The 14696-nt window shown below is 44.4% G+C and overlaps 1 protein-coding gene across 1 annotated transcript in view; it reads left to right on the plus strand.

The window, feature by feature from the left end:
• Positions 1–14696, plus strand: part of cusr (Copper-only SOD repeat protein) — a 196554-nt gene that overhangs the window by 169814 nt on the left and 12044 nt on the right. The window contains exons 8-9 of the mRNA XM_068053024.1: positions 5443–5567; positions 13653–13736. Of these exons, the coding sequence (XP_067909125.1) occupies positions 5443–5567; positions 13653–13736 (209 nt within the window). The remainder of the gene's footprint in view (positions 1–5442; positions 5568–13652; positions 13737–14696) is intronic.

Consider the following 14696-nt stretch of genomic DNA (forward strand, 5'->3'; position numbering starts at 1 on the left):
TTTAATAGAGTTTAACACACAGAGGACTAGAAATTGATATGCATTTTTCCTGTTTTTGGGGTGTAAATTGGATGGAAAATATATCAATTTAGCAGTGGGATGGCCTGTGCCTAATTTACACAGGTATTGGCATCTGGGAGAGATACCTAAAACAGGTATTAGGCCACTTGAATATGTAAATCAGGAACTCACTCTTCATGCCCTTTAATATTCTGTTTTCAAACAACGAATTCCTTTTTGAAGGAATTTGGAAACTCGACACTGAGAAAGAATTCTATATTCATAGAGTCATAGAGTCGTACAGCATAGAAACAGGCCCGTCGGCCCACCGCGTCCATGCCAACCAGAATGCCTATCTATACTAATCTCACTTGCCTGCATTAATTCCATATCTCTCTATGCCTTGCTCATTCAAGTACCTGTCCAGATGCCTGTTTAATGTTGCTACTGTTCCTGTCTCCACCACCTCCTCTGGCAGCTCATTCCAGATACCCACTCCTCTTTGTGTGAAAAGTTTACCTCTTTGATCCCCTTTAAAACTCCTCCCTCTCACCTTAAATCTATGCCCTCTAGTTTTAGTCACCCCTACCATGGGAAACGGACTCTGGCTATCTACCCTATCTATGCCTCTCATAATTTTATATACCTCTATCATGTCAGCCTCCTTCGCGCCAGGGAAAACAGACCCAGCCTATCCAATCTCTCTTTATAACTCAAGCCCTCCAAACCAGGCAACATCCTTGTGAATCTTTTCTGTATCCTCTCTAACTTAATCACATCTTTCCTGTAGTGTGGCGACCAGAACTGCATACAGTACTCCAAATGCAGCCTAACCAACGTTATGTACAACTGTAACATGACGTCCCAACTCTCCTACTCAATGCCTCGGCCGATAAAGGCAAGCATGCCATACTCCTTCGTCACCACCCTGTCTCCCTGTGTTGCCACTTTCAGGGAACTATATATTTGCACGCCAAGGTCTCTCTGCTCAACAACACTCCCCAGGGCCCTGCCATTCACTGTATATATCCTGCCCTGGTTTAACTTCCCAAAATGCATCACTTCGCACTTGTCTGCGTTAAATTCCATTTGCCAATCCCTTGCCCACTTTCCCAGTTGATCTATATAGTGTTGTAAGCTTAGACAAAGTTCTTCACTGTCCACTATACCACCAATTTTGGTGTCATCTGCAAACTTACTAATCGAGCCCCCTACATTCACATCCAAGTCATTAATATATATGACAAACAACAGAGGGCCCAGTACCAATCCCTGCGACACACCACTGGTCACCAGCCTCGAATCTGAAAAACAACCCTCCACTACCACCCTCTGCCTCCTATCACCAAGCCAATTTTGTATCCAATTGGCTAGCTCACCCTGGATCCCATGTGTTTGAACCTTCCGGACCAGCCTACCATGTGGGACCTTGTCAAAGGCCTCGCTAAAGTCCATGTAGACAAAGTCCACCGCCCTGCCCTCATCAATCCTTTTTGTCACCTCCTCGAAAAATTCAATCAAATTCGTGAGACATGATTTCCCACGCACAAAGCCATGCTGACTATCCCTAATCAGACGATGCCTTTCCAAATGCATATAAATCTTGTCTCTCAGAATCCCTTCCAATAACTTACCCACCACTGATGTAAGGCTCACCGGCCTGTAGTTCCCTGGCTTATCCCTGCCGCCCTTCTTAAATAAAGGCACAACATTAGCTATCCTCCGGTACCTCACCCTTGGCTAACGATGATACAAAAATGTCTGCCCGGGCCCCAGCAATCTCCTCCTTTGCTTTCCATAGCATCCTAGGATACACCCGGTCAGGCCCTGGGGATTTATCCACCTTAATGCGCTTCAAAACCTCCAACACCTCCTCCTTTGTAATGTTGATATGCTCCAGGATATTGCTGTTCCCTCCCATGAACTCACTAGCTTTCTTGACCTTCTCCACCATAAAAACAGACGAGAAGTATTCATTTAAGACCTTGCCCATTTCCCGTGTCTCCACACATAGATTACCACACTGATCCTTAAGGGGACCTACTCTCTCCTTAGCTACCCTTTTACTCTTAATATACTTATAGAATCTTTTAGGATTCTCCTTTATCTTATCTGCCAGGAAATCTCATGGCCCCTTTTCGCCCTCCTAATTTCCTTCTTAAGTGTACTCCTACATTCCCTATACTCCTCGAGGGACTGACTTGATAGCAGCTGCCTATACCTGACATATGCCTCCTTCTTTGTCCTGACCAGACCCTCAATATCCCTCGTTAACCAAGGTTCCCTAAACTTGCCAGCCTTGCCCTTCAATCTAACAGGAACATGCCAGCCCTGAACTCTTCCTATCTCACTTTTAAAAGCCTCCCACTTGCCAGACGTCCATTTATCTGTAAACAGCCTCTCCCATTCAACTTTTGAGAGTTCCTGTCTGATGCCATCGAAATTAGCCTTCCCCCAATTTAGGACTTTAACTTGAGGACCAGTCCTATCCTTTTTCATAACTATCTTGAAGCTAATAGAGTTAAGGTCACTGGTCCCAAAGTGCTCCCCCACTGACACATCAACCACCTGCCACCTTAGGGAAGTTAAAATCACCTACTAATACAACCCTATAATTCCTACACCTATCTGTGATTTCCCTACATATATGCTCCTCCACTTCCCTCTGACTATTGGGGGGCCTCTGGTATAATCTTTTCAAAGCGATCACCCCTTTCTTATTTCTGAGTTCTACCCATATGGTCTCGCTGGACCTTCCCCTCGGGATATCCTCTCTGAATACTGCCGTGATGTCCTCCCTACTCAATAGTGCAACTCCCACTCCTCTCTTACCTCCACCTCTGTCATGTCGGAAGCATCGGTACCCCGGAACATTTAGCTGCCAGTCCTGCCAATCCCTCAACCATGTTTCCATAATAGTTATAATATCACAATCCCATGTACCGATCCATGCTCTGAGTTCATCTGCCTTACCTGTAAGGCTTCTTGCATTAAAGTAAATGCAGTTTAGCCTACCAGACCTTGCACGTTCCCTGTCCTGCCTACTGGACTTGCTTGCTTCAACCTGTACATTTGCCTCAACTATCTCATCGGAGAGACTACTACTTTGGGCCCCACCCCACTGCCAGACTAGTTTAAACCCTCCCGAGTAGTACGAGCAAACCTCCCCGCAAGGATATTGGTCCCCTTCCAGTTTAGATGCAACCCGTCCCTCTTGTTCAGGTCACCTCCGCACCAGAAGAGATCCCAATGATCCAAGTAGCTGAAGCCCTCCCGCCTCCACCAGCTCTTCAGCCACACATTCATTTGCCTTATTCTCCTATTCCTACCCTCACTAGCACGTGGCACAGGGAGTAATCCTGAGATTACAATCCTCGAGGTCCTGCTTTTTAACCTTCTGCCTAACTGCCTATATTCACTTTGCACGACCTCATCTTTGTTCCTGCCTATGTTGTTAGTACCAATATGAACCAAGACCTCTGGCTGCTTACCCTCCCCTTTCAGAATGTCCTGCAGCCGCTCTGAGACATCCTTGAGCCTAGCACCAGGTAGGCAACATATCATCCTGGAGCCTTGTTTGCAGCCGCAGAAATGCCTAGCTGCACCCCTTACGATAGAATCCCCTATCACTATAGCTCTTCCACCCCGTTTCCTCCCCTGCTGTGCAGCAGAGCTGTCCCTGGTGCCACGAATTTGGCTGTTGTTGCTTTCCCATGGGAGGTCATACTCCGCCCGCCACCACCAACAGTATCCAAAGCGGTGTATCTGTTTGAGAGGGGGATGGCCACAGGGAACTCCTGCACTACCTGCCTGCATCTACTACTCCGTTTGGTGATCACCGATCCCTTTTCTGCCTGTGCAGCCATTACCTGCAGTGTGACCACCTCGCTAAACATGCTATCCACGACATCCTCAGTATCGTGGATGCTCCACAATGAATCAACCCGCAGCTCCAGCTCCGTAATACGGGTAGCCAGTAGCTGCAGATGGATATACTTCCTGCACACATGGTCACCAGGGACACTTGGAGGCATCCCTGATTTCCCACATAGCACAGGAAGAGCATACCATTCTAACCATCCTTTTGTGAAGAAATATTTTCTAACCTCCCCACTAATTCTTTGTGATTTTCTTGAATTTAATCATATGCCAGAATTTTATATTGGCGACGTGGTCCTTGAAGTCTGGAAAAAGCGATCTGAGAACCCTGCGTCGCCTCTTCTGTGCAAGGCCTGCCAAACCTAATGCCATTTAGGCAATTAAGTGGACAGCAATGGGCCTTCCACAGGATCAAATACCCCAGCGACAGAAGTCCCATCTTCTGACAGCTGGCGGCCAATCAGAGGCCGGCAGCTCTTTAACTGAGCGGCGCCACTATGGAGGCATTGGCTGCTGCTGGTAGAGCACCTACCTGTGGTCCAGGAGCGCTGCTGGACCCAGGCCACAGGTAGGTGACGGCGAGAGAGGTATCATAGGGTGGGGGTTGTGGGAGAGCGGGGTGTCGGGGAGTTCAGCAGCAAGAGCAGGGGGCTGGCTCTCAGCGGGCCCCCCCCCGCTTTTCCGATGCTGGATCCCATGTTCAGGCGCGAAATGCCTTTTAACGAGGGACCCCTGAACTGGAGCCAGTAAGCAGCCTGCATGGTTTCTCATGCTGTGTTCCCCATGCAACGACAGGGCCACGCTACACAGCTAATTGTGGCGGCAGAATGAGGCCATTAATTGCCCAGTTAAGGGCCTCAGTTTGGATGTTCACAGGCCTTCCCACCCTGGATTTAATTTTGGTGGAGGTGGGAAGGTGGTGGGGTTCCGTCCCCACCACCATCCCACTGATCCCGCCTCCAAACCCGCTGTGGGGGAAGAGCATAAAATTCTCCCCATGGAGTCATTTACCGCACAGGAGGCCATTCGGCCCATCGATTCCATGCTGGCTCTCCATAGAGCTATCCAGTCAGTCTTCCACACCCTGCTCAATCCCTGTAGCCCTGCAAGTCTATTTCCCTCAAGTGGCCATCCAGCTTCCTCTTGTAGTCATTGTTTCTGCTTCCACCACCCTTATGGGCAGTGTGTTCTGGAGCCTTACTCGCTGTGTAAAAATGTCCTTCCTCATATTCCCCCTGCATCTCTTGCTCATAATCTTCAATCCGTGTCCCTTCTCAGTGACCAAAGGAAGCAATTTATTATTATTTATTTTCCCATCTTGAAGTCAGTCCTTTGCCTTCTTAGCTGAAGTGAAAAAAAGCTCTAACTTTGATATGAGTTTGATGGAAGTTCTCTTTGTGCTAGTTGTAATGCCGTTATGTGAAACAAATACAGAAAATTTAAATTCCATCTTCAGTAGATGTGAATCCACAACTTAAAGCTCCTAACGGTTTGGCATTTAACTATCAGGATTTATACAACTTGCACACTGAACATAATAAATTGAAATGTTTCCCTTTCTAGGTATGAATTTCGGAGTACCATTGCTGATGTTCTGGGGATTCCAGTCTGGAGAGTAAACATATTACCAGGGGGCCCATCTGCAGCCAGCATAAAGGGATGCCAGCAAATCACCTTCTACATGGCAGGCAAGCTTTCAAACACTAAAATAAAAGCAAAATACTGCGGATGCTGAAAATCTGAAATAAAAACAAGAAATGTTGGAAATACACAGCAGGTCTGGCAGCATCTGTGGAGAGAGAAGCAGAGTTAACGTTTCAGGTCAGTGACCCTTCTTCAGAACTGGCAAATATTAGAAATGTGAAAGGTTATAAGCAAGTAAAGTGGGGGTGGGGCAAGAGATAACAAAGGAGAAGGTGTAGATAGGACAAGGTCACAGAATAGCTGATCAGAAGGTCATGGAGCAAAGGCAAACAATATGTTAATGATGTGTTGAAAGACAAAGCATTAGTACAGATAAGGTGTTAACGGACTGAAAATTGAACAACCGCAAATACAAATATGAAAAAAAAATGGGTAAACAAACTGAACAAACTAAGATTAAATAAAATAAAACAAACACAAAAAAAAGAAAAAATAACTAAAAATAAAAATAAAATGGGGGGACCTGTCATGCTCTGAAATTATTGAACTCAATGTTCAGTCCGGCAGGCTGTAGTGTGCCTAATCGGTAAATGAGATGCTGTTCATCGAGCTTGCTTTAATGTTCACTGGAACACTGCAGCAATCCCAGGACAGAGATGTGAACATGAGAGCAGGGGAGAGTGTTGAAATGGCAAGCAACCGGAAGCTCGGGGTCATGCTTTCGGACTGAGCAGAGCTGTTCTGCAAAGCGGTCACCAAGTCTGCGTTTGGTCTCCCCAATGTAGAGGAGACCACGTTCATTGAAAGAAGTCGAGCAAATCGCTGCTTCACTTGAAAGGAGTGTTTGGGGCCTGGGATAGTGAGGAGAGAGGATCATCCTCTGCCATTTCTGCCACCTCCAGCGTGATGCCACTACCAAACGCATCTTCCCCTCCCTTCCCCGTCAGCATTCCGAAGGGATCGTTCCCTCCGCAACACCCTGGTCCACTCCTCCATTACCCCCGCCACCTCGTCCCCTTCCCACGGCACCTTCCCCTGCAACCGCAGGAGGTGTAATAACTGCCCATTTACCTCCTCTCTCCTCACTATCCCAGGTCCCAAACACTCCTTTCAGGTGAAGCAGCATTTACTTGTACTTCTTTCAATGTAGTATACTGTATTCACTGCTCACAATGTGGTCTCCTTTACATTGGGGAGACCAAACGCAGACTGGGTGACCGCTTTGCAGAACACCTCCGCTCAGTCCGAAAGCATGACCCCGAGCCACCGATTGCTTGCCATTTCAACACTCCCCCATGCTCCCATGCCCACATCTCTGTCCTGGGATTGCTGCAGTGTTCCAGTGAACATTAAAGCAAGCTCGATGAACAGCATCTCATTTACCGATTATGCATGCTACAGCCTGCCGGACTGAACATTGAGTTCAATAATTTCAGAGCATGACGGGGGCCCCCCCCCCTCCATTTTACTTATATTTTTAGTGATTTTTTTCTTTTTTCTTTTTATATATTTTTTGTGTTTGTTTTATTTTATTTCATCTTGGTTTGTTCAGTTTGCTTACCCACTTTTTTTTCATGTTTGTACTTGCGGCTGTTCAATTTCAGTCCATTATCACCCTATCTGTACTAATGTTTTGTCTTTCAACACGCTATTAACATATTGTTTGCCTTTGCTCCATGACCTTCTGGTCAGCTATTCTGTGACCTTGTCCATTGTTATCTCTTGCCCCACCCCCGCTTTACTTGCTTATAACCTTTCACATTTCTAATATTTGCCAGTTCTGAAGAAGGGTCACTGACCTGAAACGTTAACTCTGCTTCTCTCTCCACAGATGCTGCCAGACCTGCTGAGTATTTCCAGCATTTCTTGTTTTTATTTAAGTTTTAAAACATGTTCAATTTAACAATTGCAATATTTTTGCAAGAAAAGAAAATACAGTAAAGGCATCCCAGTAACCTTGCCTTCAGTTAGCTCTGCTAACTGTTCTCTCAATCCCAGCTTGGCGTCTGAATTTATTCCTTTCCCACCCCGGTGAAATCCTTTTGGATATTTTACTAAATTAAAGGAACTATTTAGGTGTTAGTTTTGTTGTTGTAACCTACAGAGTAAAAGGTTTTGATGTAATACTGTCAAATGCATTTATCCAAAGCAAAACATTTAAATGATTGGATTCAGGTAGGAAAAATAATAAAGTGCATTTTTTTTCAAGAACATTTACTTGTGCTGTAAATCAACAATACCATGAATCATAAATATTAAACATTCATTTTTGGTACATTTCTAGGGTGAGGTATTATGGAAGGATATGTATGCAAGGAGAGACCCACATTTTCTGCCACTGTGGAACACACTGGGATGAATTTTTACTTTTACTGCCAGGCAGTGGAGAATTGGCTGCCTGTTTTACACTGCCCGATTTATGTTTCTATTTGTAAGGTCTGGTGGGGTGTAAAATGGGTAGCCGATCCACTTCTCGCCGGTAGTGAAAATGAAAGCGCAGCCCACCATTTTTATACATCAGCTGTCATAAAGCTGTTATCTGTTTAGGGTAATGTACTGGGAACAATTTAAAACTACAAACAAAACTCGCATTAAACACACATGGAGAGAAAAAAAATACACAGTAGTAACCATGCATAAAGAGAAATTTCAAAAAGCACCAGCTGCACTGAATAGTCAACACTCTAGACAGATCTGACTCCCACACGCATCAAAACAAATAAGTAACTTAATTCAAGGTTAAAATACAAAAGAACGACAGCTTTTGAAAGTGCCCTGTGTTAAGCTGTCCCTTTCTACTTTGCCAAAGTCCTCCCTAAAGAGCCTTGAAGTGGGCCAGTGAAGATTCTAAATGATGCATTGACAATCTCAATTAATTAGGTGAGGAAGGTATGGAGCCTGAGAACCAATTATGGGCCAAGGTCATTCGGTTTCAAAAATCATAGACCACTTAAAAACCTACAATTTGCTTACAAAAGTTTCCACAAATAGCTCAGGGTCATAATTGCAGAAGAATGGAGGTGTTTAACAGAGTGGTCCCCTAATGTATGTTTGGTCTCACTAACATAGAGGAGACTGCATTGCGAACAGTGTTTGGAGGAAGTATGTGTAAATTGCTGTCTCACACCGAAGAATTGTTTGGGGTCCAAGACCATAGACTGGGAAGAAGTGAATGGACGGCATTGCATCTCCTGTGTTTACACGGAAAAACTGACTAGAAGTTAGGGTGGTGGAGGACTGAATGATGCCATGGTTCCTCTGGAAAGTGGAAAAGGGAGGTGTATTTGGTGATGGGATCATGTTGTAGAGGTGGAAGATGATTTGATGAATAAGATGTTGGTGAAGGCCAGTGGGACTCTGTCACATTTGTGAAAGGAAGGTGAGGGGGGTCAGAGCAGAAGCACAGGAAATTAAATGGACCTAGCCAAGGATCTTGTTGACCACTAAGTGGGGAGAAAGAAGGGCATTTAGAAGTTCTGGTGCGGAAAGTACAGTCATCAGAAGAGCTGTGTCAGAAATGGAAAAACTGAGGGAAAGAGATGGAAGGGAAGACTTTGACACTTCCCATTCAGCAGAGACAGGGCAGTAGTGCCCTAAAAACAGAGGGGAATAACTTACTGAGTAGGACTGGAACAAAGTATTTCACATATCTTACAAAAAGAAAAGCGTGGTTGGAATCCAGGAGGATTCCCATCGTGAAATATTTGATCTGGAGGAAGTGAGTGGACTGAAAAGAAAAACTCTTCAAGTAAGAACAAGTTCAAGTTGGCCGTAGAAGGGAATTATAGAATGGTGACTAGTTTCTCAAGGAAGAAGTAGGCGGCTCGCAGGTGGTTCATCGTGAAAATATTGAGGTGAGAGGCCAAAGAGAGGTAGATAGCAAATGCCGGAGTGGGAAGACTGACAAAATGAAGTAGAGTGGATCAGGAGGTAGGTTAGCATCAAGAGTTGTTTGAATTTCTGATCAGGAATGAATCCTGATGTTGTACACTCTTCTGACAAAACTGTATGCAAGCTTTAGAAACAAAGTCTAGGCCCAGTAATTAGATTGACAATGTTTGTTGTTCAGGTAGAAAATGGGCATTGAAAGATTCAATATAGCATGTGACATGCACGTTTTCATTCTGTGCCAGGTATGTGGTGCACACTATATTGGTTAGGGTGCCCTGTTTTCATCCAGTGCACCCATCTGAAACAGGCATTAGGCCCATTGCCTGTGCAATTCAGAGGTCTAATGCCTATTTCAGGTACCTTTCTGAAATTGGTTGGTGTCTGACCATAGCATAAGCTGTGAATGCCACGGTCAGTTTCTCAGGTACTCAGCAGCCAAACTAGCGCTCTTTAAAGGGACCTCTTGAGGCTGCCACCAAAAATGTAAGTGACGAATTTTCACTCGTCTGTACGTGGGGCCAGGAGAAGCAGGAGTTCTTCTTCCAGCTGCAATTTAAAACAGAGGGCTACACCTGGCCACCACTCACCCCCTCCAGATTTCCTCCCAACCTACCAGACGCACAGTTCCATTGCCAGTGTTGCCTGATAATTACCTTCTTTGTGGCTAGCTCAGTGCCTCTTGGGCATGACTGCATCCTGAGCATACCAGTTGTATCTCAATGGCATTCATCAGTTTTGCTGTAATGGTTTGAATTGGCTGTTGGGTTTGCCCCCAAAGGTGTTCGTAAATCAATTTCCAGGCCCCAAACATTCTCCTAGGCACCTTGCAACCCTCTGGCCTGATCACTGCCTTCAGTTACTTAAGGCACAGTGTTTGGCAGGTGAGCAGTGTAAGTCATAAAACTAACCACTGTTCCAACATTTGGACTGAGGTATTTTAACAGCAACTAAGTAGTGGGGTTGGCTGCCGAGTCATCTGTGGAGGTCCTGTGATTGGGGATGGCAGGTGGTTGGGTGTGGGGGGGGGGGGGGGGGGGGGGGGGTGGGGGGGTGGGGGCGGTGGGTGCGAGGGTCAGGGCAGGTGAGATCATGTCAGGGGAGGCCTAAACTTCCTTGTGGAGCATTCCCGCTTCTCCTGGCTCAGTAAGAAAAGTTAAAAAAAGATTTACAGCTTAGGTTTTTGTGCCTCTTGTGACCAAGCTTTCCTGATGGGCTGGCTTAGTGAAAAACATACTGCTACCTCTTGCTTAGGCTGCTTAATAAAGATTGCAGTCAGCTTCTGATAATGTCATTGGGATTTGATATGCACAGGCTAAAAAAGACCCCACCAGCTTTAGGAGGGTCTCTTTGTTAAACTCTAGAAAGCTTGTTATGGAAAGATAAGGCTGGAGCCTATATTTGCTCAGTTTCATATTTATTGTGCAGAATAAAAGGATTACAACCATGTAGCTTCTCACACAAAATCCTTCCCCAGTCCCAGTGAGAGTTTCCTTTTAACTAAAACCCCAATTATCTCCCTTCACCTGCATATAATCACACAATTAACAGATTCCCTTCTTTCTTTTACAATACAACTTAGATTAACATGCTTAAACAACATTTCAAAATAAATTCCATATTATGCACAAAGTATTAACATGCTCAAAGAATATTTCAAAATAAATCAAAATTAAATTCCATATTGAGCACAAAGTTTTTACATTGTGAGACGCCCCTCATCCAGCGCCTCCAACAATCTCTTTACACTCGAATTTCTCTTTGTGAAACAATCGGATGACTTGCATCTACCCATTTAAGTTTGGAGATTTCCTTTCTCTCCAGCATTTGTTTCAATCCAGCAAGGTCAATATGCAGTCTTTTCTCACTCACACTTTTTGTAGAGTGTACTTTGTCTCACAAAGAACGATTATCTGAATAACACTCAATGAGTATCCTGTCTTCAGGATGTCCCTTGTTCAAAATTTCACCCAAAATATTTGACAAATAAGACCCCATGTCCACTGCCTCTACAGCTAACGTGCTTTTACCAACCCGTTTTATTTTCTTAGCCTCCCAAGCTAAAGGATAACATTTCCCATTTTCACCCATCAGAAATATTATGATGCTAGCTGCACTCCATCAGCAAGATTAGCATGTGAAGCATCACTAAAAATTATTAGCTTCATGCTCTTTGGGTCACCTAAGGATGAGAACTACAGTACACATTTCTCCAGATTTAGTTTTTTCAACGTTTTATTTGCCCTTAAAACATTCTCAGCTTTTGGATGTTTCGTCATTGTGCTAACATCAAAACTAACATCAGGCCTCATCTGAGAGCCCAACCAGTTTAATTGACCCACCAGGCTTTGCAATTGCTCAATTTCTGCTTTAGATAGATCACATCTTTCTGTGATGACCTAACATGATTAACTGGGATGGGAGTAACACTCTCTAAATAGGATTGTTGATTCAAACTTATTCCAGACTTATTCTGCTTAATATCTAAACTAATATATTTAAAAGCTCCACAGGCCTGACTCCCAATCTTAAATTCTGCCTTAATCTTATTAATAACATATTTCTCAAAATCCGCAGTACCAGCCCATAAGAAATCATCAACATGCATACTGAAGATGCCTCAAAGTTTCCCTTTATGATACCAATAAAACATGGAAGGATCTGCTTTTAGTTGAATACAGCCAATTTCTCACCGAGAAATACCACACCCTGGAAGCATCATTAAGGCCATAAATGCATTTGTTCAGTTTCCATAATTTTCCTTCTGTACCTGCTGCCTCTTTAGGTGGTTTCAGATACACTTCTCTCTGAAAAGTATCACCTTGCAGAAACGCAGCTTTTATGTCAATGGATCTACATTCCCATGAATATGTGGCCAAAAGAGCCAGAAAGATTTTCAAGATTACTTTTCCAGCTGTGGGAGAGCCAACTCTAACATCGGTATCACCCAGTCGCTCCTCAAAACCACTCGCATCTAACCTCACTTTAGCATTATAAGTTCCATCGGGAAGGACTTTTTCAGTACAAATCCATCTATGTGTCAAGGCCGGCTGTCCCCTATCTGGTACTTCAGAATAGACTCCAAACTCTTTCCAACTCTCTAATTCCTTATGTTTTGCTTCTGTTATCAGTTTATCCTCAAGCTTATTGGCAGCCACTAAAACTTTATGATCAAGAGGACTTCTGCTTCTAGTTCTATTCCGAGAGTGCCCTCTAGCCTTCGTTTTATTGTGGAATCTGTTCATACTACAGCCTCTGTTAGCACTTTGATGTCTTTTGGAACTAGTCATAGAGTTATCTGGCACAGAGGCAGACCCTTCGGCCCATCGTGTCTGTGCTGGCCATGAAGCACCTATCTATTCTAATCCCATTTTCCAGCACTTAGCCCGTAGCCTTGTATGTTATGGCATTTCAAGTGCTCATCTAACTACTTCTTAAATGTTGTGAGGGTTCCTGCCTCTACCACCCCTTCAGGCAGTGTGTTCCAGATTCCAACCACCCTCTGGGTGAAAAATATTTCCGCAAATCCCCTCTAAGCCTCCTACTCCTTACCTTAAATCTGTGCCCCCTGATTATTGACCCCTCCGCTAAAGGAAAAGGTTTCTTCCTATCTTCCTATCAATGCCCCTCATAATCTTGTATACCTCAATCAGGTCCTCCCTCAGCCTTCTCTGATCTAAGGAAAACAACCTTAGCCTATCCATGAGTTGAGGGTTTCTGCCTCAACTACCCATTCAGGTAGTGAGTTCCAGACCCCCACCACCCTCTGGGTGAAAAGGTTTTTCCTCATCCCTCTAATTTTTCTACAAATCACTTTAAATATATGCCCCCTCATCACTGACCTCTCTGTTAAGATGAATAGACCCTTCACCTCCACTCTATCCAGGCCCCTCAAACTTTTGTACATTTCAATCAGATCTCTCCTCAGCTTTCTCTGTTCCAAGGAGAACAACCCCAGCCTATCCAATCTTTCCTCATAGCTGCATTTTTCCAGTCCTGGCAACATCCTTGTAAATCTTCTCTGTACCCTCGCTAGTGCAGTTACATCCTTTCTGTAATGAGGTGACCAGAACGGCACACGGTACTCAAGTTGTGGCCTAACCAATGACTTATACAATCCACAACTTTCTGATTCAGTGATGAAAATTATAGCATCAAGCCAAGGCTGACGGTGTTTGTGATCAGTCTTTCCAAAGCTATATCAGTTGTAATTCAGAAAGAACATGTTTTTCTCTTTTCAGGAGATGTTGATCAGAGAAAACTGAACAATTTAGAGCAAGAAGAGAAACTGGGTAAATTCAAGGCCTCCAAAAAATGTACAACAGGTATGTTACTGTGTTAGCTTTGTAAAAACTGAAACATATAGGGCTGAATTTTCAAAACAGGGTTGGGATCCCAACACCCTGATGGATACTGGGTCCCGACCCCACGCTTCAGCTGCTTCGCTCTCGTGATGTGATCTTTGAATGCTATTAGCCTAATTGGGCAGGTGAGTTCGACTCCCAATTAGAGGCGCCAAGTGCCTCCAGGAGCTACCTGCTTCATGCCAGCAGCAAAGGGAGGTGACAGCCATGTTGGGGGCTGCTGCTGCCTTGCTGAGGAGAGCAGGCAGCTCTTAAAGGGCGAGGATGATAAGATGGCGGAAAGTGGCCATGGACGCCAAGTGGAGTTACAGCGCTAGTTGACCCATCAAATTTCATTTCAACACACATAGAAACAATCTTTCTTTTACCCCACAGCAAATGAACATGCACCAGAATGGTCAGGATCGCCAAAATCAGATTTAAAGATTGCCTTCCCTAATGCCCTGGCCCCTTACCAAGCTCATAAAGGAGCTTAATGGCTCTTAATTAGAGGCATGTTCCCCGTTCCCTCCCTGCGCCAGCACTTTGAAAATTTGAAATGGTCCAAGAGGCATCAGGATCCTGAGATGACTTCCGGGACCTTGATTTTCAAATGATACCCTTCCCGGGCCCTGACCCCGCAGCCCTTTGAAAATCTGGCCCATAGTTTTTGGTGCTTTGTTAAGTAACTAATGACAATGATGGAGAATGAATCAGGTCTTCATTCCAATTTTATTGCAGCTTACACTACACAGGTACATATTTAATCCAAATATAGAACATCCCATATAGGCTAGTATTCACTCAAGCTTAGAACTCTCATAATATCACCCAATGCAAAGATGTAAATTGTGTTTAACTGCATCATTGTATCATAAGTACAGTATTAATAATGTACAGTGAGAAATTGGTGTATATAGTATGATTCAGAAGGTGTGCAAT

The sequence above is a fragment of the Heterodontus francisci genome, chromosome 20, assembly GCF_036365525.1.
Source record: "Heterodontus francisci isolate sHetFra1 chromosome 20, sHetFra1.hap1, whole genome shotgun sequence".
NCBI lineage: Eukaryota > Metazoa > Chordata > Chondrichthyes > Heterodontiformes > Heterodontidae > Heterodontus > Heterodontus francisci.